A 25,524-nucleotide genomic window follows, 5' to 3' on the forward strand; every position below is an offset into this window, starting at 1 on the left:
TCGGATCATCAGGTCTGTGTGTGGATCAATCGGTTCTATTGCTGGTCAACCGATTCAATATGACATAAACTTAAATATAATTGAAATAAAAAAGGTACTATTTATAATAAACTCTCGACCGTCAAAAGTTCTAATAATACAAAATGTCATTTTCTGATTTCTAATAGTGAGCATATGCATAGATAATGTGTTGTCTTTTCATCATTTCCATTTTCAACACCATCTTCATAGCTTATATATTTTACCCTTAAATAGTAAATATTCAACTTTGTCACATTTACAGCTGTTAATTTACATCCCATCTAATTACTAATTGGGATTAATATCTCTAGCTAGAACCATTCAATTACTAATTACTAATTAATAATCTAAATCTGAAACAATTTTCTGTGTTTTTGCTCATAATGACTTCACATGCTGGTCCCATGTCATATCAATAATTTTCAGAATCTATACAAAAATTAAATAGTACAGATGCTCTACAGTAAGTCAAAAGGCTATTCCAATGAAAATAATATTCTTGCACAATGGCAAAGCAATAATTATACATATAAAAACAAAAAATGTAATTAACTGGAACCAAAAAATTGCTTTGATGTTCTATATTTGGGTCAATGGAAGGATATATATAATTGACGGGGACAAAACTAAGAATTGTTTATATTACCTTATATTAATTAAGTATAATTAATCATATTTAACGAAAGTCAGCTTCATGTTTTTATTATGTATTAAAAATTATTTATTGATTTTACATGAAACCATATTTACTAAAACAACATTGTTTGACTAATTATGCATTTGACATGGAGGATAATAAAACAACTATATGCCAATCAGGCACCAGCTGTTATTTAATTGGTCTTTTTATTTTTTGTAAAAAATCTAAAAAGTGAGAGTTTTGGAGTTCAAGTTATTTCCACGGTAAAAATTACCTTTCTGGTTTATTGAACCTCTAATGTATATAAAACAAAGTAAAAAAATAAAATAACAATATCCCAACCAAAGCACGTGTGATGCCAAAATCATGTCTCTCTATACAGGTGATCTGGTGTTAATTTAAATTATCATCTTTTTTTTTTTTTTTTTGTCAGTTGGACATTATAAATTATCGATGTCAGTACAGGCTGCAAATACATTCATTTCTACAGTTTAAGTAGTGATAATAATAATAATAATAATAATAATAATAATGAGTAATGAGATGGACTTGCCCCAATGACCCATGCTTAGATTTTGGGCCAGACCAGGCTGGTAAAGAAAGGAAAATGGGCCAAGTGGGACTTCCTTTTGTATCTATTTCAATCTGCAAGTAGATAACATGGCGGGGGTAAACGAACAAGGGACGCACAGCGCGACCATACAGAGGGAGAAAGAGCACGAAAAATGCTAGCACTGCTGCCACTGCCATCTTCTTCTTCTTCATCTTCTTTCTCTCCTCTCTGTCTCTCGACGCAAAAGAATATATCTCCTTTTAACTCAAACTCTTTGAAGCTATCTTCTCTGCAGAATGGAAGCAGCAGTAACTGGAGCGATGGCAATCCTTCTCGAAGACTTGCTCTCTTTCAACTCGGTGCTGGTAAGTATTTGCCCTTTGTAAATGATCCATATGTTAAAGTTAGACGGTTTGATGCTGATAAAACCAAGAGAGAGAAATGTAGAATATGATATGTCTTGATTTTTATGTACTTGTTTGGCTTTTATACAGTTATGTTCAGTTCAACTAAACTTGAGTTTTGTTCTTGGTGGGTTTTCTAACTAATGGCTTATCGAAGAATGCTTCCATCTTTTGTTTACATGGCTTTTATGGGTAATGCCAACAAACAGAATATGTTTATTGGAGTTTATAGAACTCTACAATGCGATGGAGTTAATTAAGAGAGTTATACACTAAAATTTCAAATAAATTAGAATTTCGGGTGAGCCCTATTATGCTTCTGATAGAGTTATTAAGAGAAAAGAAAACTATATATATATATTGGATATGAATTCTTATAAATCTTGGACAATTTGTTGGGTTCTCTTGTAATCTTGTATTCGTTTTTGTTTTTGATGACTTGAGACTGTAAATCTATCTTGCTATACATACTCGTTTGAAGTTGATTTTCTTCTCCGCTAATAGACTTTGATTGGTTATCCAGCTATCCCCGAGTCTCATTTGTTGGGTGTAAGAACGTCTAAATTGTTAAGAGGGGATGGAAATGTGATGGAGTCTAGCGCATCTCCGAAAATGACGCAGGTGAGCACTGCAATTGCTGATCAAAATGCATTGGAGTGGGTTAACAATGACAAAAGAAGAATGCTGCATGTTGTTTACCGTGTTGGTGATTTGGAAAAGACAATAAAGTATGCCTATTTACTTCTTCATATGTCCACAATTCGTACTTTTACTCCAGCAATATTGGGTCTGTAAGCCTTCAGAAATGAACAGATTTTACACAGAATGCTTGGGGATGAAGTTGTTAAGAAAACGTGACATTCCAGAGGAAAGATATACAAATGCTTTTCTTGGATATGGTCCTGAAGATTCCAATTTTACTGTTGAACTTACTTATAGTAAGTTGTTATCCCTCCTCTATTTGTTCATATCAAGTATTCAATGGCATAGTAGTTGTTCATGTACTAGTATATTTTGTGGTCTTCGCTCAAGATTTTGGAATTTTTTTTTTTTTTTTTCTATTGGGGTCTTAATTTTGTAATCTATGCAGATTATGGAGTTGACAAGTATAACATCGGAAATGGATTTGGCCATTTTGGCATTGCAGTAGAGGATGTAAGTGCTTCTTTCTTGAAGCTTTTAATTACAATTGATAATATTGAAAATGGCTGTGCATTGCATGTGGCAAAGCGTTTAATCTAATTTGAAAAATTTTCAAAAAGGGACTAGATAGAATTACAGAAGCTTAAATGATTGCTTCCTTAAGTTATTTACATTTTGAACTGGACATTTTACATGTCTTTTCTCGCTTTGAGTAGTTGAGAGAGTTTGATCTTCAGAAATGTTAGAAGAATAGATATGCATCCAGGGTTTCTCTATTCAGCTACATTTAGCATTGCACCTCATTGAAACCTTTTATGGTTAAGCTTAATTATATATGGCTATGTTTGCACTTGTCCTTGTCAACTTAGGTTGCCAAGACAGTAAATCTTGTGAAGGCAAAGGGGGGCAGAGTTACTCAAGAACCTGGAATTGTTAAAGGTGGAAGTACAATAACTGCTTTTGTTGAAGATCCAGATGGTTATAAATTTGAGCTTTTGCAGAGAGGGCCTACACCTGAGCCAATGTGCCAAGTGATGCTCAGGGTGGGTGATCTTGATCGCTCCATTAATTTCTACAAGAAGGTAAGCTGTAACGCATGCTGTCTCAAGCTGCTAGATTGTTTAAAATCAGAGACGGTATCATCAATATAAAACTACATCGAGTTCTGATGCTAGTCTTTCCTGAATTTGAAGGCCTTTGGCATGCAACTCCTCCGCAAAAGGGATAACCCAGAATCAAAGGTAATTTTACACCTTCCTGGCAACAACAAGTTACATGAATTCTTTTTCAATTTTTACCTGATTGTTTTTTTCCTTTGTGTCTGTAATAACTTGTCCATGTTATGAAGTTAACTGCTTTTCTCTCCAAAATTTCATGGTTTTCATTAATTTTAGCATTGATTCATCATCACCAGTTGTAGCCAATTATTCTCTACTAAAGCTTTTCTCCCTGTCCTTATGTTTATTGGTAGGTATATCAGACACTATCCTAATAAAAATTTGTCATTATAACTTTTCAGTATACAGTAGGTTTTATGGGGTATGGTCCAGAAGATAAGAATGCTGTGCTGGAACTGACATATAACTATGGAATCACAGAATATGACAAAGGAAATGGTTATGCACAGGTGAATTCTTTACCTTGTTACCTAGTTCAATAATTTAGCCTGTATAGCATCTATGTTAAGTTTTGCCTACAATGCATGTGCTACTTACAATACTGGTGTCTCCTTATCAGGATTTTTCTGTGTTATTCTACTGAATGTTCATAACTTCGTATTTTTATCAGATAGCAATAGGCACGAATGACGTCTATAAGAGTGCAGAAGCTATTAAACTATGTGGAGGAAACGTCATTCTTGAACCTGGACCTCTACCAGGGATCAATACCAAGATCACTGCATGCTTGGACCCTGACGGATGGAAATCAGTATGGTCTTTTAATTTGGAGTTTTATCTTGAACTTTCAGAATCTTCTTCCTGTTGGGTTTTTTACAAGCATTGCTGCTGACATATGGTTTGCTTTTATTTTTCTTTTATAACCATTTCAAATGTCCTCTAGACTATGTGGTTTCCGGACAACTGAAACTTGAAATAGGTAGTCAGCAAATTTAGGAGAAAAAGGCACCTATAGGGTGAGCATCAATCATACTGTCTTATAAACCAAGAACAGGTTTAAAAAGCTTTATGTGGTTAAGCTTTGCATGGAAGTCTAGATATCAGTTCTGAGTTTGGCATTGAAAGAGCAACAAAAGTGCATTGGTTCCTCACAAATATCGTGGAGCATGACATTTTTTTCGGAACATCTTAATTTCCATAATGGCCAATGATGCTTGATTTAAACCAACAGATCAAACTTGTACCTATCTCAATATCAGTTATCCATTGTAGATTATTTCATTGTACATGGTAGATTTAAAATGAAGCAACAAACTTAAAATAGATACTTAGAGGTTTCCTTTCTTATTATTTTTCACTTGGATGATTGTTATCCACGTAACTTCCTTTCATCCCTCCTTGCAGGTCTTTGTTGATAATGTTGATTTTCTCAGGGAACTGGAGTGATCAGAGTATCATGGTAGCTGCTTGACTGAATCTATTAAACAATTTTGTTGTGGAATGCTGTGTTGTTTGAAATATCTGTTTTCTCATGAGAAATAGCACATGCTGGTTTATGCCATGCCAACCTCATTTAGTAGATCCCCACCCTTCCTGCGGCTCTGTATATGACTGTAACAATTGTTATAAGTGCATTTACATTTTGCTTGATACTATTACTTGCCAATGAAGTCTCAGAAATATACATTTCTTGTTGTTAATCACTTTACAAAAGTCGAAGGCTAGTTTTTGCAGCAATCAAAGTATGACTCAGGTTTTATATTACCATGGCAATTCAGTATATGCTGAATCCCCTCAGTCCACATCTGTTTTTCACCTTTACTTCTGCATTCAAACTCTATTACTCTTTCAGCTGTTTTTATCCCGAAGTAAGCTCTTTGTCCATTGCTGTCTTCTTTCTCCCTTCCTGGCCATGCTGGGATGTCAATGAATACTCCAGAGACTACACCTGTAATAACAGCATGGCTAGACTCAGTGAACAGGAAGAGAGGAAGGTACCTAGAAGGTTATGGGTTTGAGACTGCTTACACTTCTTCTTTTTTGTGAATGTTCCTGCCATGTGCTTGCTTTTCATTTTGGCTACCACCTGTTTTTAATCAAATTTTAGCAGATGCTCTTTAAGAGGAAAAAAATTACAGAGAAATAGAGGTATTGTGTCTTTTTTATTTGTAGCCGAACTCTCCGAAAGTATTCCTCATTTGACGATAGTTTTTATTTAGAATTTCTCACTTAAAGGTGGTTTTTTATTTCCTCTTAAACTTGAGAATTGCTCGAATTAATTGCTTGTAGTTTCTCAGTTTAGTTACGTAGTATAAATATCTCCTGCTTTTCTTTTTACCTGCCAATTTGAATTCACATTAAAGGAAACTTGCTTCCAGTGTAGAGCTCCTGCCATAAAATATTACATGACAGTCAGTGCCAGTTGCATCTCTTTTGTGGATTATATCATACTGGTTTTAACACTGCATACAAATCCTTATAAAATATGTACCTTTCCTTGTACGCTTGAGAAGTTCTCCACCTCTAGTCACAAAATTCAAAGCTGTTACGATGTTAGATTCTTTGCCTTCTTCACCCTTTTCCTCCGCCAAAGCAAAAGCTGTACTTCCATGCCCCTTTTGCAACCTTGCTCTTAGAGTGTTAGCTCCTCTTAAGGCTGCTCATGCATATTTCTTAGAAATTTAGATAGCACTCTATCATTTGGTAATAGAAAACATCTCAAGAAAATCATTGATTAATTGCATTCATTTGTCCTGTATTTTCAATCCTGAATTTAATTTCAGACTGGGTGAATACTCTATCTAGAAGGACAATTTATATCTATGCATACAATTTCTATCAGCAGCATTTAGCCAAGTTGTCTTCTTAATTTTGTTGAGATTGAATTGGTTGAACATATGAATCATAAAACAAGTGAATTTTAGAATCAATCAAAAAAGTTTTCTGATACCTGTAGCTGCCCCAGCTGTAAGGGTCATGATATCTCCACTAGTCCTTGCATTAACAGCAGAGTTGACAACTGTTAAGATTTGATCATGTTCAGCGCCCATTTCCTCTGCAATCTCAATGCAGTGAGATGCTACCAGAGCTGCTGCTGAAGCCATTGCAGCTGATGTTTTGGAAGGTGTCTTATGCCGGGCTGCTGCTATTTCTGCAGACATGGCATTTGAGGCAGCAAGTGCTGCAACAGCAGCAGCAACCCCTGCTACAGATACAGCTGCATGCAATTGCGCATTATGAGTTCTGATCTCCTGTTTTTTTCTCTCTTTTTGATCTTTCAACCATCTTCCCATTGTTCGCCCTTTAATTATGCTTTTGTAAAGCTGCACAATAGTAAGGTCAATGAGGATCACACTAATATTATTAATTATTTTGAAAATGTTGAATAATAAGATACCCCAGTTTTGAGCAGTTGTTGATTGGAAAGAAATTCTGGATTGAGTGCTTGATGAAGTAAGAATAATTCCTGCATTGATGACAGAATTAATATTCTGTTAGGACCATTTATTCTGGATTGATTCCTGTGTTCTGAAAGAGGCAGGCTCGAGTATAGCAAGAGTTGGCCATATAAAGCCTTACATTGACTTGAGGTTTAATTTTCAAGAATTTGCTATTTTAATCCAGTGTAAGTTTCTTTTAGTACAGAAATAACAATATTTCCTTTAAGCTGTTGCAAATATTAACACATGTTTGACTATTTGTCTGTTTGAAAGGAGTAGAGTGGAACAGAAAAGAGAGAAGAAGAAAATACCTTCATTTCTTCACTGTCTCTTGGAGATATTGGAGGGCTACCACTAGCGCCACTCGGCAACTGTAAGTATGAAAGCAAATTAATGGTAGGATTCAAAATGTGATTTTTTTTTTTTTTTTTTTTTTTTTTTTTTAAGCATTGAACACCAAAGGTATATATCTTACAGATTCTTTGCGAGCTTGTGCATTTTCATCTTGCCCTTCAGCTTCAACAGAATGCAAATTTGGCTTTTTAACATTATGATCAGAAGCAACATGAGTATTAGAAAGAGCTTTAGAAAGCTCCATAGCAGAAAGACTCCATGACCTAGCAAGAAACTCCATAGACTCAGTAGGAGTTTCAGGTGCATCACAAGAAGAGACTGTAGGTGGTTGCCAAAGAGCAGGAACACTTTCATCAATATTTTCAAGCTTCCATGATAAGCTCTTTGTGCTGCTAGTGCTGGAAGAGCTCACTGAATTACACAAAACCCATGAAAAGAACATAGTTAACTATTGTTTTGTTTCATTCTTTTTTTCTAAGCTAAAATGCTTATAGCTTTATAATAACTAAAAAAGAAGCTTACTTCTGAGTCTGCTATTTCCTTTTGGTTCAGACTCTTCTGCACCCGTTTGGCCTTTGCTGCAACTTCTCATGCTATGAAAGAAAGCTATTGAAGAAAGTGAGCACTGTTTGATATTTAACATGGGAAGTGAAGCAGAATTGCTTGTTTCTTTATTGGAGAAGATGAAAGTGAACAAAAAGTAAAGATATAAATATATAGTGTATGCTATGCAGAAAAGGGGCCCTCTTTAAAGGGCAGTTCACCTTTGTCCTCAACTTCTGGTGTATCCCTTTTTAACTCCACCCTTTCGTTTTAATACTTAAAGTGCTAAAACCAAATTTTTCTCGAGCGGCGGGTTCATCATTGCTAGGGTTCTTCTCTTTCTATTTTTAATGTAGAAATGTTCCAAGGGTGGTTTTGATTAATTTGATGTGATATCATAGAATTTAAATTATATGCATTTGTAAACTTATGAAGTTCCACATTTCATTATTTTATTTGTTTGGAGAATGAAACCTACGGATTGAAAAAATGTTTTAAAATAAAATGAAGTGATTTAAATTCTATGATTAATTAAAAAGTTATGAAATTAAGGAATTTCAATTTTAAATTGGGACTTTTCTATTCTAAAATTAATAATAATTCTCTTGATTGCGAGGTTATGGTAATACAAAAGGAATTTTCTACAGGAATCCATGGAAATGGGACCTCTCGCGGTCATAATTCTTTGTCAAGAAGTGGAAAAAATAAGGTTTGAAACATAGGAAATTAAATACTTCCTCTATTTTATGTTGTGTCAATTAAGGTAATTACTTGAGGATTAAAAAAATATTACATAATCTCAATTTTGGAAAAGAAAAAAGAGAAATGAAGTAATTTAAAGGAAATAAAGAGTGATAATTGCAAAGTTGAAAAGAACAATTAAGTAATTATTTAATTTAAAAAGAAACCTAGACTTATATTCTCAAAGTTGATTTTGAATTAAGTAACTACAGCAGACAATTTTATTTTTTCTCCAATAAGTGATATAGTTTATTAAATTAGCTCTGAAAAGATTTTTTTTTTCTTTTTATATATAAATTCAGATAATTAATTTGTTGATTCAATTTAGCTAAATAAATGTATTCACAGTTAGAATGAGTGATTAGACTCTATTCTCTCTTAAGTGAGTTTGAGAGTCTGATTTTCATAGATGAAGTGAATGCTCATTGAGATTTTATCCACCGTAAGCACAATTTAGTTCTAATTAAATAGGTTAGCGATACTTTTAATTACCAAAAAGAATAATCTAATAAGTTGTTAATGAGAAAAAATAAATCACTCTTTAGAGTGAATTGGAGGAAGTAAGTCCCTGTTTGCTTGGTACTAATAATATATACATGAAACAAAAAATTACTAAAGAAAAGAGTTGCAAAGTAATTAAGGTATACCACTTTGAAGCTTTTTTTCTTCTTTTATCTTTTACCATTTCTCATATTTTTCCACATTTCACCTTGACTTCAACCCTCAAGACTTCTTTTTGACTAGGGAAAAGCCAAAAATAAAAAAATAATAAAAAAAAAAGAATAAACCCTTTGGCATTATATTTTCGTAATTTGTATTGCAACCAGAAAAAACAAACCAGTGAAAGAAAGAAAGGTGGAGAATTTCTGCATTTGAGGTATAGGCTAGGACTCAAAATGGGAAACAATGTCAGGAATCAATTTCCAATCTGAATTTCCCTTTTCAAGAGTGTTGAAACAGACATTAATCTTAAAAAAAACAAAAAAAAATTACTTAACCTAGAAATCTAAATCTATATTTGAAGTGAAACCCAACTTAAAAACTTGTATTACATATTAAAATCCTATTAGTAGAAGTTAATTAAAGTTGCGTTCCTTATGTCATATGAAAATTAGGTTACCTACGTTGCATGAGAGTGATTAAATTTGACAAAACAATAATTACCTTTGTCCGGTAGTTTTAGGAAAGTGAAAAAAAAAATTAATTATAGGTAATTGAATATTATTTAATTAAGGGAGTTATGATAAGAGATTTGTGAATTCAAGAGAATCTCTCTCTGCAAATGCTTTTCATCATAACTTGAAGGCTCATCATGTCTACCACTTTATCCTTTCTAAAGGTCCCACCTTCCATTAACTTGTAATTTTTTTTTTTTTTTTTTTTTTGAAAATTTTCTGTAAAAAATTTACATTATGTTTAGGACCGTGTGAGAGAGTCATGGCCATGGGGAGGGAAAATGTGATCAAAGATTATCAGCTGGATCACAATTTTAAACTCATAAGAAAGTTTATTGGAACGAATTCTCCAGGAATGGAAGTCAAGGATCAATTTGAAAATTTTTACTCGTAAGAAATAAAATCTTTAATCTCTATGATCCGAGGAAATTATACCTCCTGATTATATAAAATTCTAAGTGAATGATCTCAAGATGTATGAAATAATAAATTACAATCATAACTTTGGTTAAGTGGAGCCAAACCAATGAAATGAACGTGCAGCGATAGCACAATTGAATCATGGATTTTGGATGGCCATTTCTAAATATTTTATATATTTTACAGTATGTTATTATTAGTCTACAATGACAGAAACGGAGCGGGTGTTTTAATACTAATTCTACTAATTAAATAGATTTAAAACGATTACTTACTGATATATATTGAATAAAATTTTTAATGAGTAGAGCATAAATATAAATGGATATATGGTTATTTTAAAGAAATTTTAATCAAATTTGAGTCGACTATAAATATAAAATTTTAAATAAATTTTAATATAAATAATTTAAAATTAGTGGATATAATTTTTACTCCTAAATATAACATTTTATGAAAAACATTTAGCAAGATAATTTATTCGATAAAATTAATTGTTTCAATACCTGTAAACCGTTCAACTAGCATTTCAGCAAATATTAAAGTACTAATATTTCACGATAGATCCTCATTCTCAAACTTTAAATGGTAATATAAATGATACACCAAGATGTATTATAAATAATAAAAATAGCATTGCCACAAAGGCAAAAGCGGTTACCGATAAGATAAAAAAATCATTTCATATTTTCTCAACATACTATCCATCACTCTTCCAATTTGGTAACCCCTCCATTTGGTTCTCTCTCCTTTACTTTCTCTCCGCTCTCTCTCTCTTTTTTATTTATTTATTTATTTTTTTTTTTAATTTCAAACAAAGTGTTAGAATTAACCCACCCCTCCAATAATTAAATTAAAACAATCCAAGATTTTTAAGATTTCACACTCACCTTGGCATCCACAAAGGCTACAGCCTGGGTACCTAATGATGGCAAAGCAATTTCTCTTTTTTTTTTTTTTAATTTTTCCATACATAATTGGTGTTAGGCCATTCAAATATTAAATTATTAAAGGTTCAAACTTAGGATAGCCATGACAGATTTGGGTCCAGTGGGACAAATATCATACTCGATTACCTTTTATTGTTCAAGTTTAGCTGAAGCTAACATGCAATTTGTTAAATTTCTAAGTTGCATACTTATCTTTGTTGACAAATTGATGTAAGAAATTGATACCTTGGTTAAAAGTTTGATATTCAGACATCAATATTCTCCTCTAAAATATTAAACTCGTGTTCTCCATAAAGTAGTTTCCGTCTTTAAATAACGTAAATAAGATAAAATGAAATGATATGAAAATATTTAAATTTCACTCTGAACGAGAAAAGAGAAACAATTATACTAAGAATTAAACTTTATTTTTGTTTTTCTTTGGCTATTAAACTTTATTTTTTTTTTCTTTCATTACCTAACCAATTATTGCTCTTTTCTTAGAATAAAAATATAACTTAGGCAAATAACCAAATGAAACATTAAATTTATACATCCAAATAAAAATTATAAGGACCAGCCGATACCGAAACAGTGACCTCTAATCTGCCTAAGAGAGCTTCAATTGAGCAATGGATACACCAAAAGAACAGATCACGCCGGTCGATTCACCCCACGGCTGCACTTGACATCAAAAGGATACAAGTTCATGAAGCCAATCAGAAAGAAGAAACAGAAGCTTATGCCTCATTGGAGTCTACTTTCATAGCTTTGGCTCATTCACACCATCTTTAACCCTGTAACAGCATAATAAAAGCAAGCATCAGAGGCACGTGGCATTAACCCACAAAAGAATACCTAAAAGAGATTTTTGAATCGACTCTCTGAGCAAGAATCTACCAGTCTATCAATCTTCCACAGTATTTGTGGAATCTGTTAACCCTTGATTTTAACTTGTGAGTCTTATTCTAGTGAAAGCTTTCAAGAACAGTTTTCAAGATGCACTCCTTCAAAACAGACACATCAGAACTGGTTCTAAGCTGGCCCTAATATTTGCAAATAAGAAAAACATTTTTTTTTCCCTCTCTCTCTCTCTCTCTCTCTCAAAAATATGAAAAGAAGAATTTTAGACAACAACCAACATTTAAAAAGATGTAAAGAGCTTTGATGTACATTAATTACCTCAGGAAGGACTAGAGGATTCCGGAATCCACACACTGACTGGAAGATGGGCATCTAACAAACCATAAGTACAGAAAATCTGGTAAAGGAAAACAGATAAATGGTCAAGCACAAAAACATCCATAGAGCAGTAATGGCAACTGTTAACAAGATAATTTGGTACCTGTAACACTAGAGTACTGTACTGTTTTTTTCATATAGTGAAGGACCCAGGTACCTAGATTCAAACTGATCCAGGTAAAAATCCAAAGCTTTAATCCAAAAATATGAAGTAATAAGAACAAAAGCAAACTTAATCATGAATTAGATGAGATACATAGTCAAAATACTTGTACAACGTCCAAGGAACCTTTATGATCCATTAATAGAAGATTATAAGAAACACAAACATATTATCCATCAAAGGAGTCAAACTTATAACAGGGCTTAACCCTTTCCCCATCCATGCACGCAGAAAAAAAAAAAAAAACCAAGCTGCAATGGGCTAGGACACAGCACCATCCAATGTGTCCGTATTTTGAGGTCACCTTGTGAATGATGCATTGAGCAAATCGAGATTCTGAAGCAATCAAGCATTCTGAACTTCATGATATCAACATCCCATCCAGATTCTGTCAAACAAATGTGTAGCTGGGAGGAAAAAAAAAAGGCAGATACCCTAAGTAATACAACACAGTTTATAGCAATTGCTTGCTGGCATCCATGAATTGTATTGCAAGATTTTAAGCATAGAATATAGATTACGAGAAAAAAAAAAAAAAAAAAAAAAAACACACCAATTACTTTGCTGAAGAAATTCTCATCAAGGTGCTGACACCAGTTTTGTTCCCAAAACTGCGACCAATGGTTGAAGCTTCATTCAAACCCTCTAGTTTCTTAACATTTCTTCCAAAGGAACTGGGCAGAGCAGATGAAGTAGATGGCATTGTTGTATCAGTCACAATCTGCAAAGATATAAAATTTTACACACTATTGTTCAGCAAAAAAACCATTCCTGGGCACGATAAAGTTGAAACATAATTGCCACAGCCAGTAAGGAGCAAAGCAGCCTTCAGATACAAAGACAAGGTTGTATCACCTGAATAATGAATATGCAATCAAGGCACTCAAGCATATCCAATATCAGATAGGAGGAAATAGATTACTTACACGTTTGTCAATTGGATTATCAGTGCCTAATTTCTGAGATGATCTGGTCTGCATATGAACATCAGGGCGAACAGCATTCTTTGATCCTCTATACTCTGTAACTTCAGCTGAATACAATTTGCCATTGGCGCCTGAAATTGAAAAAAAATACCCTCATTTCTATTTTGCTATTCCTTCGGTAAAATCAAAGGTTGCCAACCAATTCTCAAGTAGCTGGCTTAAGCATTAATTTATAAAGTGATAGAAATTCACATTTTTTCACAATAGACTTCCATTTACTGGGGAGTTATAATGTTCCCTCACCCACCAACCAGAATCAAATCATTACATCCACTGAACATGTCACGAACAACGCACAGAATTTTCCTCACAATTTAAAGTAGCAGATTTAATTATTATTAGACTATCAGTTCACAAGATTTATACCATGCAGTTTATACACAACTTCCTGCAGCGAGTAAAAACGAACCACCAATAAAGCAGAATGGAAATACTGGAGCTTACCTTTATGCTTATCCAGATCCACAGCCACAGTTCGACTACTAGTAACTCCAGAAACTGGCTGCAAGCCCTAAGAATCTCATGTGAAACAAATAAATCAAAATTCAAGCAACCTAGAAACAATGCAAATTATGTATTCATGTACCTGCTGATGATTAACTAATGCATCTGTGATTAACTAAATCATATAGTAAAAATACATACATAAGAAAAACCAAAAACTTGTAGCTCAGAAACACAAATTAAATTTATTGCATATAAGTCTTTGTGTAACTCATAAGAGACAACTAGTTAAATAAAGAAAGAAGAAAAGGAAGAGAAAGACAACTTTTGTGTTTTAAAACACTAACCGACGATTGGGCTTGTTTCTTTGCAAGTGTCTGCTGATATTTTAGAATGGTCCAGTCAAAAATGTAATCAAGCTCATATCCTGCCAGATATTTTTGAAAAAGAAGAAGGCAAATAAAAAACCAATTAGAAAAAGTAAACATAGCCAAACAAGAATTTACACAGTAAAACCATAAAAGATTTAACTTTTTATATGAAACTTTTTTGACTTTTGACAATAATCTCAGCTTAGGGGGGGGGGGGGGGGGGAGAGGGGAAAGAAAGTAATCATGCTTTGGTAGCAAAGACCGACCAAACAGGGAAAAAAAAAAGCAAGTAACAATGAATAAAAATTATCAGCCTGCTTAACGAAATAGGATTTCTTCCAAAAGAATGGAGAAATAAAACTTTTAAGCTTTAATCGATTTAATTACCTTCCCGAGAAAACAAGTCCCGAAATAGCCGCTTCAGAAATCCATAATCAGGTCGCTGATCAAATGTTAAGGAGTGGCAATAATGGAAGTAGGATGCAAACTCTACAGGATGTGACTTGCAGAGGACCTTTCAAAAACAAAACCATTATTGTTCAGATTTAACATCCAATTAACTTATTCAATCATATGTTTAATAGAAAAGAGGGGGCAGAGGAGGATGTAATAATCCCAAGCACATAAGCATGCTAGCAACACTCTTGAAATACTCGTGTTAAGGTTAAGCATCATATATATTTCAAGTAGCTGTTATCTTAAAATGAGTTGTGCGACCATGTCTCAATTAAGATAGGAGGAATTTGAGAGCAGAGCCATTCTTATAACTATACTAAAAGCCAATTTTCTAAGAAAAATAAATACATCCTGTTGCAAATCAGGATATAACCTCTGAGTCAAAACACATTTGAATACACACCTCAATTGGAGTTGATAACTTCTTTTCACATATTTTGTCATATTTTTGCTTCTTTGTTGCTGCTTTCAGACCCTGCCATGGAAGGCTAAATGACGACACCAATTATTACATAGTCAAGACCAAGTTATCATATCATCTAGTTGAAATGTTCCCCATTCCTTAATTGTAATTGAAATAAAATGTGCATAAAAATCTCTCCTTAAGCATCAATAATTGTAAATGACATTTCAACTACAGCGACAGCATTAATACTTAGGAGAATACCTTCCTCTCAAAAAGTACAAAAGAACGTAGCCAAGAGACTCCAAATCATCCCGACGGCTTTGCTCTGAATAGATTATCAAAAAGTGAGTAAAGCTCCAAAGTTCCATCCAGTACCAAACAGGCTAACAAACATTTCTAAGTTTAACTTACCAATTCCAAGATGAGTATTGCAACTTGCATAGCGTGCAGTCCCTGTTAGGTTTTTATTTTCTCTGTTTTGAGTTTGTCAAAGAATGTAAAGAAAGATATATAGTCAATTAAGGTACAGAAATGAAGGTTAAAAAAGTCATGCCATAAACAAAGATTAGAAAAATAGCTGCGGTTGTTCATTGACATAACAGCACCCAGAAAAGATGAAATGGATTATTTCCAGTATAAAAAACACCCGAATTAATAATCTCTGGATAATGTACAGTATGAACCATTTCTGGAGGATATGAATCTTCTTCAATTGCTTTCAAGAAAGTGGTAAAAGAGTTCCCAGAGATGCTTTCTAAGTGGAAGTAAATTATATCAGATGAATGCAATACCTCAAAAGGAATTGCGTGATTGCCCTATCTATATTCATAAAATGACGAACTTGAGGATCAAAGATTAATGAGGGATGACAGTGAAATCTTATTACAAAGAGAAAGATAAAATCATTTGTGGTAAAATAAATCAATGACATAAAGGGCTGAATTCAACTTCAAAAAACTAAGGCTTGGCCTTCACTAAGTTAAAACAACCATTATTACAGAAATGATGATGACATCGCTTTCAAGTTTGAACACCAGCCAGCAAATATTAGACAACCATTTTCTCTCTGTTTGTTGTAGTAATCACTTCCACAGAGAATTTTTTATCTCACCTTGCAATACAAAAGCCAAGTCCATAATCTAGTAGATAGGTACAAAATAGACAGCCCAATGCTAATGCTTGGGATCTCTATCAGAAGATCTTAAGTTTGAATCCTATTGGAAAGGATGGGAGCGGTCATGAGAAGGAAAGAGTTGTGACCTCATAGTTCGCTTAATATTCAAATGTACCAAAAAGAAACATATAAATGATCCAATCCTCTATTTTCACATGAAACTTGCATTACTAGTTTTATTTTCACCTCCATGACACAGAAAAACACACAAGTAACACCATCATAATCGCTGAAAATGAATCTCAAAATCCATCAGATATTAAGAAGGAATTGCTTATACGATATGTACCTGTAAGGAATATGGCGATTTGTCGTTGAGTCCCTAAATCTTTTTGCTAGTCCAAAATCAATGACATAGACCTGGTAAGGTAGTAAAATGAAAAAAAATTTGATAAAAGCCAGAAAAGAAAACATACTGCATGAGAAACACAAGTAAACATTGAAGACAAGTTTATAACAGGAGTTGTTACCTGATTAGCTTTCCTTCCAAGACCCATGACGAAGTTATCTGGTTTGATGTCTCTATGCAAAAACCCCTTAGAATGCAAATATTCTATTTTTGAAATCTGCATTTAAATGAAAGAGAAACAAAAGAACATAGTCCATCAGATTTTTTTTTCAGTGCATGAACAAAATGTCCAACAGTTGCGATCTATCAAACATAAACTGAAGAGCAATGCCACAAACAGCTACCACAACCTAAAGCCTAACAGTATTTAACGAACTTGGTAATTACCATCTGATCAGCCAACATCAATACCGTCTTGAGTGAAAATTTCCTCCCACAGTAAACAAATAGGTCTTCCATACTTGGTCCCAGCAAATCCATTACTAGTGCACTATCATCCCCATCTACCCCACACCATCTCATGCTTGCAATACCACCTGAAACATGAACAAATTTTTTAAAAACGACTGGGATAAAATCGTGTTTCAAGTAACACATAAAAGCATACAATACTTACTCGCCCCCTGAAGAATACTATACAATTTGGCTTCATACATCAATTGCGGATGCTTTGTTTTGTTGTTTTCCTATAAAACAAAACCAAATGGCGTCTCTTCAAAACCCTTATATTTATCAGAACAAGATAACCATAACAGCTGAAATTTGATTTAATAGTATCACCAAAATCAGCTCGAGAAAAAACATAGTTAATTAATAAAATACTCACAATCTTCACGGCTACTATTTCACCACTGCTGATATGGCTGGCTGAAATCAAATTTTCCATAGTCTTAACAACAATCAGAAAGATTATATAATCAATCGTTAGAGCAAAAACAATACAGAATTGAAAAAAGAAAGATACCTATGTAGATTTCACCGAATGATCCGCTTCCAATTTTACGACCCAGCTTGTATTTATTTCCTATAATCCTCTCCATTTATATATGAATATATTTCCTCTCGATAGAATTGACGAAATTTTGCCGATTTCAGGAAAGAGAGGGAACTAGGGTTCGTAGAGAGGAAGAGAGCGATCCTTTGGTGGGGTAGCTTGGGGATTTTCTCAAGGAAAGTTTGAAGCCCACCCGGGGAACGTCAATGGAGGCGACGAGCAGATTAGCAGAGAAACCAGGTCGCGAAGAGAAATGGGGGCGATTTTTGTTATTATTATGATTGGAGTTGACATTTGAGAAAAAAGTGGGGTGGCAGTTTTGGATTTTGTAAAATGTGAGGGGTGGTCTGAAAAATACATTATTTCCTACGATTTTCCTAGGTAGGCAATGGATCGGGTTTTCTAAAATATCCGATCCGTTTATTGCAGGTTTGGGTACTGATACCTACTGAACACATTTAAGGTTTGAAATTTTTATTTGATCTCTGATCTCTGATTTTTTTTTTTTTTACCATCAAATTAAAAATACTTAAATATAATTTAAGTAATATTTTTGCTAAAAATAGATATATTTTTAAATACTATTCTCACTTTTTTTTTTCTAAATGAAAGAATTATTTCATTTCAATAAAAATTTATTTTTGTATCAATTTGATTCGTGAATGGATCACCTACATGATCTGGTTAATCCTCTTTTATAATTTTAATGAGAAATTGTAAATTTTTATTCATTATCTTATTTTATAAAACACTTGTTGTGTATTTATGAATGTATATACCTAACATCTTATTAAGAAAAAAAATTAATCGTTGATTTTCATTTTTCTAATAAAAGTCCTAAAATTTTTTTTGCTTATTTTCAAAAAATAGAAAGAGAAATCCAATGGTCTTTTTTTATTAAACACTACTGGATTACAGTTATATTTGTTATTGCTTTCATAATTATTTTTTCCATTTTTTTTCTTGAAAAGAATGTTGTCTTATTCTTGTTTTTATAAATTGTAAAAATAATTAGAGGGGTCTATCATTTGCGAATTCTTTTTTGATTTTATTACTTCTGACCTTAAATTCATAATTATTGAATTACTTTTGTTTGATTTAGGTTAGTTTTTGCACCTCAAAATAATAATAATAATAATAATAATAAAATAGCAATAAAAACATGAGGTAAAAGCTATAAATTTTTTAGGTAAGAATTTATTACTTTCAATAAAAAATTAATATTATAACCCGTGTTGACAATTAATATTATATTTTCATACAAAATCAATATATAGACATCTTTTCCTTAGAAAATATCAAGTGGAATTGCTATGTATTGCCATGTAGGATTAGAAAAATTATAATGCCATATAGGATTAGAAAAGTTAAGTTATACTACATAGGATTCCAAAATACTTTAATTTATAAATAAATGCAAAGCATAAATGCTAAAACATAGTAATCAATAATATAGTAAGAAATAATGATCATTTAACTTAATAAAAGATTAAACAAATAATTACTACAAAAATAGTCATTTCAAAATCATAAAGTTTTATTTGACTATATAAATAAACAAAATTAAATAGAATATTGTATTTTGTAACATTATTATTATTATTATTATTATTTTCAAAAATGGTTTATTATCATAATTACAATTTATAAAATTTAACTATATTTATTAAATTAAATTTAAACATTGCAAATTCTAAATTTATTTATCTACTAAATTTTGAGATATAACCAAATTTAAATTAAATATTAAAATCAATATATACTAAATTATCTATGCATAGAACAAATATATAACCATAAAACCAAATAGGATTGCATTTTCTAAGTTTCTATTAGTTGTAATTAATTCACATAAATAATAATCACAATCAGTATATAATAAATGATTATTTATTATCAATATATTTATCATCATTTGAAATTATTAATAATAAAAACTAATAATAAAAATTTGATTAAACAAAGGACTAAATATTGTGATTTCAATTCAAGTCATTTAAAATTAATTTAAATAAATATTTTGCACAATAAACCGCTTAATAAATATTATGAATGATACGAAATATATAAAAACATTTTAAATATAGTTTTTAAATAACTGTAGCTAGAATATGTTTTTTACAGTGAGAGCTTTATAATACATTTTTATTTTATTTAAAATTTTTAAATTGTAATTCACTAAATAGTTTCAAAGTTGAAACATTTGTTATATAATTTAGATTAGTTGAATGTATTTACATTTTCAAAAAAAAAAAAAGATTAATTGAATTTAACTGTGATTTGAATAATATATAAAAAATTTTCAAATAAATATTTGAAATAAATATAGTTGGAAAAAACTTATTACAATTAGTGTTTTATACTAAAAATGCATCTAATATTTATTTTAAACATACTTTAACGAGAAAGACAAAAAGGAAAAAATATATATTCTAGACAAATAGAACAATAAAATTAAATAAAATTACACGAAATATTACAATAATAAAAAACATTAATAATATTATAATTGAGAAAATTTAAAATTAATAAAAAATTATATATTAAAGCTATACATAGCATGGGTATGACGCTAGTGACAATATAAATTCAGCCAGCTCATCACCCTCTTTCATGCAGTGTTTCCCATTCTCTCTCTCTCCATTTCTCAAAACTGAAGAAGAAGAAGAAATTTAAAAAAAAAAAAAAAAATGTTAAAACAACCATAACAACAACAAGAAGATGATCGAAAAGCCACTAATCCTAAACAGCAATCCATCAAGAGGTGGCCTTAAAGCCTTGCCTTTCATTGTATAGGTAATCAAAACATTAATCATTAGTTATTATATTTCTTTTTTTCATTAATTAGGGTCCCAGTGATTATTAAGGTTTTAATTAATTAATTCGTAATTACGTATTTCTGAAAACAATCTTACTTAATTTGTGTCGGCAAGTGCGGCATTGGAGAGGGTCGCAAGTTTTCGGTTACTGACTTAATGCCAAACATGATTTTGTATTTGACCACCTGTCATCCACGGAAACGTGATACCTTGATGTTTTCGCATTTTAAAAACATTTTAAAAATGAAAATAATTCGAAAACGTACTGAATCTATTTTCATAAATACTGAAAATTAAAAATCCGTTTCCTTAGTTAGAAACATTTCTTACATTAAAAAAATCAAATTTTAAATCCAATAAAATTGATGATTTGCAAATTTTATTTGAAAGGACAAATAATCATATTTTTAATTTTAATATTCAAACTTCAAATTTAACGGAATTTTATTATTATTTTTTCATTTTGACATTTAAATATATTTTTTTATTGAGTAAAACTTATGAATTGATTGTCCTTTAAAAATTTTAAATCTACTCTTTCTAAATTATTTTCATATTTATTCCTATATTTTTTAAATTTATAAATAAACCTCCTATATTTTTTATATTTTCTCGTTACTTCATATTTCCTTTTCTATATGTTTTTGAAAATGTCCTTTCCCAGTGTCCCTTTCCGCGTTTCCCGTTTCCGTGTCCGTGAATCATAGTAATGACCACTATGTTTCCACAACATGATTAGACAAGTTAAAAGGGGACGATTCTACAATGGTCAACAACTATGTTTAGACGAGCAAGGCCACCCCCTTGTGATTGCGACACTTGTCAATCGGTGACGACATTACAGCTTCTGCTTTATCGTTTGGTCTCATATCCATTGGAGCAGGTGGTGTAAGGTCGTGTTCTTTAGCCTTCGGTGCAGATCAACTCGTTACGAGGGAAAAAAACCTTAAAAATGCAGGGATTTTGGAAGCTTCGTTAGCTGGTACTATGTTGTAACCTCTGTTTCAATAGTTATTGAAGTAAAGATAACTCTAGCAATATAATGTAGACCGGACCTGCTTCCCATTCATTCTTTTATAAGAATGTTCTTCGGCCGGCCAATAGGGCGCATCGCTTTCTCTTCTGTAATAGAGGCGCTTGGCTAACGAAGAAAAATCTTGGTCCGCTTTCATTGGTCTAGTCCGATCATTGCTTATCTCTTTCTTCTCTATCGGTTAATTCGATGAAAGAGTGCACCAGAGGTGAAAAAGCAAGAAATAGGGAAGTAGAGTAGTTGGGACACGCTGGTCAATCCAGTACGTACGTCGCTTTCGTTCTTTCCATTCAATATCCCGTTCCCGGTCGCATCTCTCTATTTAGCCAATCCCTTGCTGCTTGCTTCATCCCGCCCTGCCTGGTCATCGGTCGTACCCATCTTGAATCTAGAATCGAATCTGTGTCGGCATCTGTCCCACTGGCTGTTGAAGGTGCTGGCTGATGAAAGACATCCCCCTTTCGTCCCTATGTCACTTGTTTACATTACAGCTCTTATTGGTCTTTTCTTTTAGCGCAGCTTTCACATGATGCAATATCTAGACTGTGCACTTACTTGTATTGTTTATATTCAAGATATGATGGGGTGGAAAATGGGCTTTTGGAGTTCCTGTAGTGGTCATGATTCTGTCAACTCTTTTCTTCTTTCTTGCTTCTTCCTTCTATGTCAAGTCGAAACCTAAGGCGAGCTTGCTTACTGGGTTCGCTCAAGTTCTTGAGAAGAGAAGTGTACCGTTCCCACCTTTCCATGTGATAACTTTCTGAAAATAATTTATGTTGTCCACCTTTTGCTATCACTCAGAGGTTTTAAAACAAAGCTTGCATCATCATAGATCCTGAAGAACACCTCGCCAGAAGGAAGATCTTCAGATCCATGGAGTCTGCACAATAGATCAAGTAGAAGATCTAAAAGCATTAATCAAAAAAAGCCCAATATGTTCAACAGGAATGATAATGTCTGTGACAGTAAGCCAAAGCTCATTTCCAGTACTCCAAGCATCCACTATGGACAGACACATAACTTCAAATTTCGAAATTCCTGCTGGCTCCATTGGAGTTTTCATCATTATCTCCCTAGTTATTTGGGTTAGCTTATACAAGCACATAATTATCCCTCTGACATCAAAGCTCATTGGAAATTCTGTTCGTTTAAGCTTGAAACAAAGAATGGGAATAGGATTCTGTTTTCCTCTGCATCCATGGCATCCTCCGCTATCGTAGAGAGTTTCAGGAGAGAAATTGCAATAAAGGAAGGATTACCGGCTTCTTGCTGTTATGAGCTTGGTTAACTTGGGGTATTATCTTGCTTGTATTAAGGGTTATGGTCCTTGTAGGGGAGAAAGGGATAATAATAACAATAATACCCTAAATGTAGGAATTACTGTTAATTATTTTTTATTAGTTGTTAATTAGGAATGCAGCTTTATTTTTATTTCTTTTTTAGCATGTCTATTTTAATGTAATAATTTTTGGAATATGAATTTGTAAAATATGGTTATAATTTTCTATATTAATAAGATCTTCAAAATATATAATAAAAATGAAAAAAAAAAAAAAAAAAGAACTTTCATGTTTATACATATATAGTAAAAGACTAACACATTAATAAAAATTTTATTGTAATTAATCGTAATGCAGAAGTTAGGGTTTAAACATTGACAACCCTAATCATGGTGGGCAAGACCCCCTCTTGGCCAAATAATTAATTAATCATCTCTAAGAATGCCTCTTGGTTAATGGCAAACGCTTGATAAGTTCCAAAACGACAGCAACAGAATGGTTAGCAGCAAGAGAGGTGAAAGTGTCAGCCTCATTAGAATGGGCAGATCCACCACCAGCCAAGTCTGAAAGAGCCCTAATAGCAATAAAAGGAATTTTCTGCTGATGACAAATCAAAGCCACAGCTGCAGTTTCCATCTCTACTGGACTTACATTGAACTTTTTATATATGAAGCTACGATAAGCAGCATTGTCTAAGTATATGCTTGCACTTCCTCCTCTTTCTACTGTCACCACTCTCGGTGTCTCCGATAAACATGTTGTTGAGTTCAAGCATCCTTGTAGTTTCATGCTCTAAAAATAAGTAATTATTTTAGTAATTATAGCTTTCTCTCTTAATTTAAATGATTGCTTTCACCTCTGCTAATATATGTTTATTTTTTCAATTTCATCGAGCTTCCAGATATGATAATATAGATAGGAACTAAGGAACTAATATCTTACCTCCAGAGCTTTGGAAATTTGAAAGTAATTGGAATCAACAGGAACCCAAAAGGCATGTCCCCTATTTTCAGGAGTTGCATCCACTAGAAAAACTTCTTCAGGTTGGTACCAAACATTGTTCAACAAGTTATCATGTGAACCACACTCACTCACATTCGTACTGTAATTTGCAAATTTAATGTACCCAATTTTTCTTGTGTAGTCACCATTTGATTCTAATGGCAGCTCATCTTTGGGACCTTTTCCGTACCTCTGCGCAATTAAGATTGACCCCATGATTTCAAAGTTAGGACATTAATTATCATTCAATGCACTTACTGGAACTCTGTCAAATCTACCTAACTAAGATTTTACATAAATAAGATGCACTATTTTCATATAAAACGACTTCAACACTGACAATTTATAGTAAAAATAAATAAAAATATATGCACCTGCCAACTCCAAAGACCTAAATGTGCCCAATATTGAGGAATAGTAACATCTCCAATATTAAGAGAAGGGTTAGCATTTCCAGCAATTCCATAGTGAACAACTCCGTTTACATTAAAAAAGCTCAGCAGTAGCTGTGTGGTTACACCTGCATTTATCTGCAATACATGTATATATATAGTGAAGAAGAAAATTAAATTAAGAAGATATATATGAAAACAAAAAAGAAATTAAAAAGAAAAATTTCATACATACCAGGCTTAGTCCTGTCATCACCAATATAACCTTCTTTTCAGCTATGGTTCCAAACCGAAATCTCCTTCCTTAAGCAATACACAAAAAGAAAGTTATTAGAAGTTTAAATCTTGATACACACTGTTCTTAAATGTATCAAAAGAAATGAAGAATTAGGTAGTGAATGAACCATGTGCCTGTAATTACCAGAAAAATCAATGATGAGGTCAGTAGCAGTGAAATTTGGAGATTGAAGAAGAGGATTCATCTCAAAAAGGTTGGGAATGACCAAACCCAGATAAGGACCATCCTTGTTTGCCTGATCAATCAGTTTTCTTTTATATGCTGATAATGCTCCATGTAGATTTGCTTCACTAAAATCACTAACCATTATAACACAGTAAACTAACATCAAAACAACTCTGAAAGCACCCATCTTCTTCAATTTTCGGAGGGTAGGATCCGTACGAGTACAGAGCTTTAGAGCTGGGGACTACATATATAGATAGAGGCTCATTCAACCACATATATATGTATATGCATATGTATATATTTTTTTTAATTTATTTAGCACTCAAATTTGAGATCTTCCATTTCTTACATCAGTAAAAAACTAAATAGAATACTTTTGATAGAGTATTACTGTATCAGCTCCGCAGTACTTTGTTGAATTATAATTAGTAATTACAATAATGTTTTAAATGCAAATCATATATAAATTAACTATAATTGAATATGACACTTCTAAATGCTTTTTACGGAATCCTATTTTCTTGCACATGTGAATATGATGATTTCTTATCTTTTACTGGTAATAAAAATGATTTCTTATCTTTTAACCATAATCAGTGATGATTTCCATGTTTCAAGGGTTTTACATTTGACACAGCGTCTTTAATTTAATTATAATTTAATAATCAATTTATATTTTCTCTTTTTTTATGTATTATATTAATCTCGAAAGGACAAAAAAAAAAAAAAAAAAATCCTCATTTCTTTTCAACATCATGAATCTCTTAAGTGAATAATTATCAAGGTATTAAAATTGCTTTTTAAACCTAGAAACGGAGAGAGGATAATCATAAACTAAAATCATACTATCTCTGTTCCATAATACTTGAGAAAATAATTTATTTCAAAATACTTATCATATTTGTGTTTCAAGAAATAATAAATATTTTTTTTCATGTTTACCCTTTATATATGATTAATAATTATT

The 25,524-nt window shown here is 32.3% G+C and overlaps 4 protein-coding genes and 1 pseudogene across 14 annotated transcripts; 2 read left to right on the forward strand and 3 right to left on the reverse strand.

Annotated features, from left to right (window-relative positions):
* The first annotated feature begins 1,302 nt into the window (after nucleotides 1-1,302).
* Nucleotides 1,303-8,165, forward strand: LOC105638240 (putative lactoylglutathione lyase, chloroplastic). 7 transcript variants are annotated; one of them, XR_016322322.1, is made up of 12 exons: nucleotides 1,304-1,579; nucleotides 2,142-2,346; nucleotides 2,432-2,556; nucleotides 2,709-2,773; nucleotides 3,130-3,342; nucleotides 3,454-3,501; nucleotides 3,780-3,887; nucleotides 4,049-4,189; nucleotides 4,783-4,837; nucleotides 6,422-7,003; nucleotides 7,095-7,191; nucleotides 7,296-8,165. XR_016322322.1 is itself a non-coding variant. In XM_037639207.2 (9 exons), the coding sequence occupies exons 1-9, from the start codon at nucleotides 1,387-1,389 to the stop codon at nucleotides 4,822-4,824; spliced, it is 1,068 nt and encodes a 355-aa protein (XP_037495135.1). In that variant the 5' UTR covers nucleotides 1,303-1,386; the 3' UTR covers nucleotides 4,825-5,030. The 7 variants fall into 7 exon arrangements, 2 of the variants coding, with proteins under 2 accessions (XP_037495135.1, XP_012077408.1); XR_016322323.1 differs by having other exon boundaries at nucleotides 6,451-7,003; XR_005178186.2 differs by having other exon boundaries at nucleotides 6,877-7,003.
* Nucleotides 4,617-7,830, reverse strand: LOC105638239 (phosphoinositide binding protein). Its single transcript, XM_012222017.4, has 9 exons — nucleotides 7,695-7,830; nucleotides 7,294-7,583; nucleotides 7,130-7,189; nucleotides 6,776-6,844; nucleotides 6,329-6,701; nucleotides 5,870-6,034; nucleotides 5,717-5,766; nucleotides 5,407-5,464; nucleotides 4,617-5,326 (listed from the first exon to the last, which is right to left on the reverse strand). The coding sequence occupies exons 1-9, from the start codon at nucleotides 7,813-7,815 to the stop codon at nucleotides 5,100-5,102; spliced, it is 1,413 nt and encodes a 470-aa protein (XP_012077407.2). The 5' UTR covers nucleotides 7,816-7,830; the 3' UTR covers nucleotides 4,617-5,099.
* A 3,221-nt stretch (nucleotides 8,166-11,386) lies between the features above and the next one.
* LOC105638242 (casein kinase 1-like protein 3) lies at nucleotides 11,387-17,838 on the reverse strand. Of its 5 annotated transcripts, none has more exons than XR_001047063.4 (18): nucleotides 17,536-17,838; nucleotides 17,398-17,438; nucleotides 17,188-17,257; nucleotides 16,959-17,107; nucleotides 16,693-16,788; nucleotides 16,512-16,582; nucleotides 15,460-15,521; nucleotides 15,310-15,373; nucleotides 15,046-15,130; nucleotides 14,574-14,700; nucleotides 14,163-14,242; nucleotides 13,816-13,882; nucleotides 13,312-13,442; nucleotides 12,939-13,106; nucleotides 12,690-12,792; nucleotides 12,326-12,379; nucleotides 12,163-12,241; nucleotides 11,387-11,777 (listed from the first exon to the last, which is right to left on the reverse strand). XR_001047063.4 is itself a non-coding variant. In XM_012222022.4 (15 exons), exons 1-14 carry the CDS (start codon nucleotides 17,609-17,611, stop codon nucleotides 12,942-12,944), a joined length of 1,284 nt encoding a protein of 427 aa, XP_012077412.1. In that variant the 5' UTR covers nucleotides 17,612-17,838; the 3' UTR covers nucleotides 12,435-12,792; nucleotides 12,939-12,941. The 5 variants fall into 5 exon arrangements, 1 of the variants encoding a protein (XP_012077412.1); XR_001047062.4 differs by having other exon boundaries at nucleotides 12,326-12,390; XR_002284840.3 differs by having other exon boundaries at nucleotides 17,398-17,460.
* A 3,196-nt stretch (nucleotides 17,839-21,034) lies between these two features.
* Nucleotides 21,035-22,933, forward strand: LOC110009953 (protein NRT1/ PTR FAMILY 1.2-like; annotated as a pseudogene).
* A 70-nt stretch (nucleotides 22,934-23,003) lies between these two features.
* On the reverse strand, nucleotides 23,004-24,822 carry LOC105638243 (bark storage protein A). The gene is made up of 5 exons (XM_012222025.4): nucleotides 24,513-24,822; nucleotides 24,327-24,394; nucleotides 24,074-24,229; nucleotides 23,640-23,891; nucleotides 23,004-23,489 (listed from the first exon to the last, which is right to left on the reverse strand). The coding sequence occupies exons 1-5, from the start codon at nucleotides 24,739-24,741 to the stop codon at nucleotides 23,133-23,135; spliced, it is 1,062 nt and encodes a 353-aa protein (XP_012077415.1). The 5' UTR covers nucleotides 24,742-24,822; the 3' UTR covers nucleotides 23,004-23,132.
* Between the last annotated feature and the right edge of the window lie 702 nt (nucleotides 24,823-25,524).

The sequence above is a fragment of the Jatropha curcas genome, chromosome 8 (assembly GCF_041381405.1).
Source record: "Jatropha curcas cultivar XTBG-Jc1 chromosome 8, XTBG_Jcur_1.0, whole genome shotgun sequence".
Classification (NCBI taxonomy): domain Eukaryota; kingdom Viridiplantae; phylum Streptophyta; class Magnoliopsida; order Malpighiales; family Euphorbiaceae; genus Jatropha; species Jatropha curcas.

Excerpts from the sequence above, each read along its gene's own strand:
- LOC105638240 (XM_012222018.3), top strand. The coding sequence starts at position 1,387 with ATGCTAGCACTGCTGCCACTGCCATCTTCTTCTTCTTCATCTTCTTTC. Across the intron at positions 2,774-3,129 it reads TTGGCATTGCAGTAGAGGAT|GTTGCCAAGACAGTAAATCT; the intron begins GTAAGTGCTTCT and ends TTGTCAACTTAG. Across the intron at positions 3,343-3,453 it reads CCATTAATTTCTACAAGAAG|GCCTTTGGCATGCAACTCCT; the intron begins GTAAGCTGTAAC and ends CTGAATTTGAAG.
- LOC105638239 (XM_012222017.4), bottom strand. The coding sequence starts at position 7,815 with ATGTTAAATATCAAACAGTGCTCACTTTCTTCAATAGCTTTCTTTCAT. Across the intron at positions 6,702-6,775 it reads AACAACTGCTCAAAACTGGG|CTTTACAAAAGCATAATTAA; the intron begins GTATCTTATTAT and ends ACTATTGTGCAG. Across the intron at positions 5,327-5,406 it reads ATTCACAAAAAAGAAGAAGT|GTGTAGTCTCTGGAGTATTC; the intron begins GTAAGCAGTCTC and ends CTGTTATTACAG.
- LOC105638242 (XM_012222022.4), bottom strand. The coding sequence starts at position 17,611 with ATGGAGAGGATTATAGGAAATAAATACAAGCTGGGTCGTAAAATTGGA. Across the intron at positions 17,439-17,535 it reads ATTCGGTGAAATCTACATAG|CCAGCCATATCAGCAGTGGT; the intron begins GTATCTTTCTTT and ends ATTTGATTTCAG. Across the intron at positions 14,243-14,573 it reads GGACTTGTTTTCTCGGGAAG|GATATGAGCTTGATTACATT; the intron begins GTAATTAAATCG and ends AATATCTGGCAG.
- LOC105638243 (XM_012222025.4), bottom strand. The coding sequence starts at position 24,741 with ATGGGTGCTTTCAGAGTTGTTTTGATGTTAGTTTACTGTGTTATAATG. Across the intron at positions 23,892-24,073 it reads TAGGTCTTTGGAGTTGGCAG|AGGTACGGAAAAGGTCCCAA; the intron begins GTGCATATATTT and ends TTAATTGCGCAG. Across the intron at positions 23,490-23,639 it reads AAATTTCCAAAGCTCTGGAG|AGCATGAAACTACAAGGATG; the intron begins GTAAGATATTAG and ends ACTTATTTTTAG.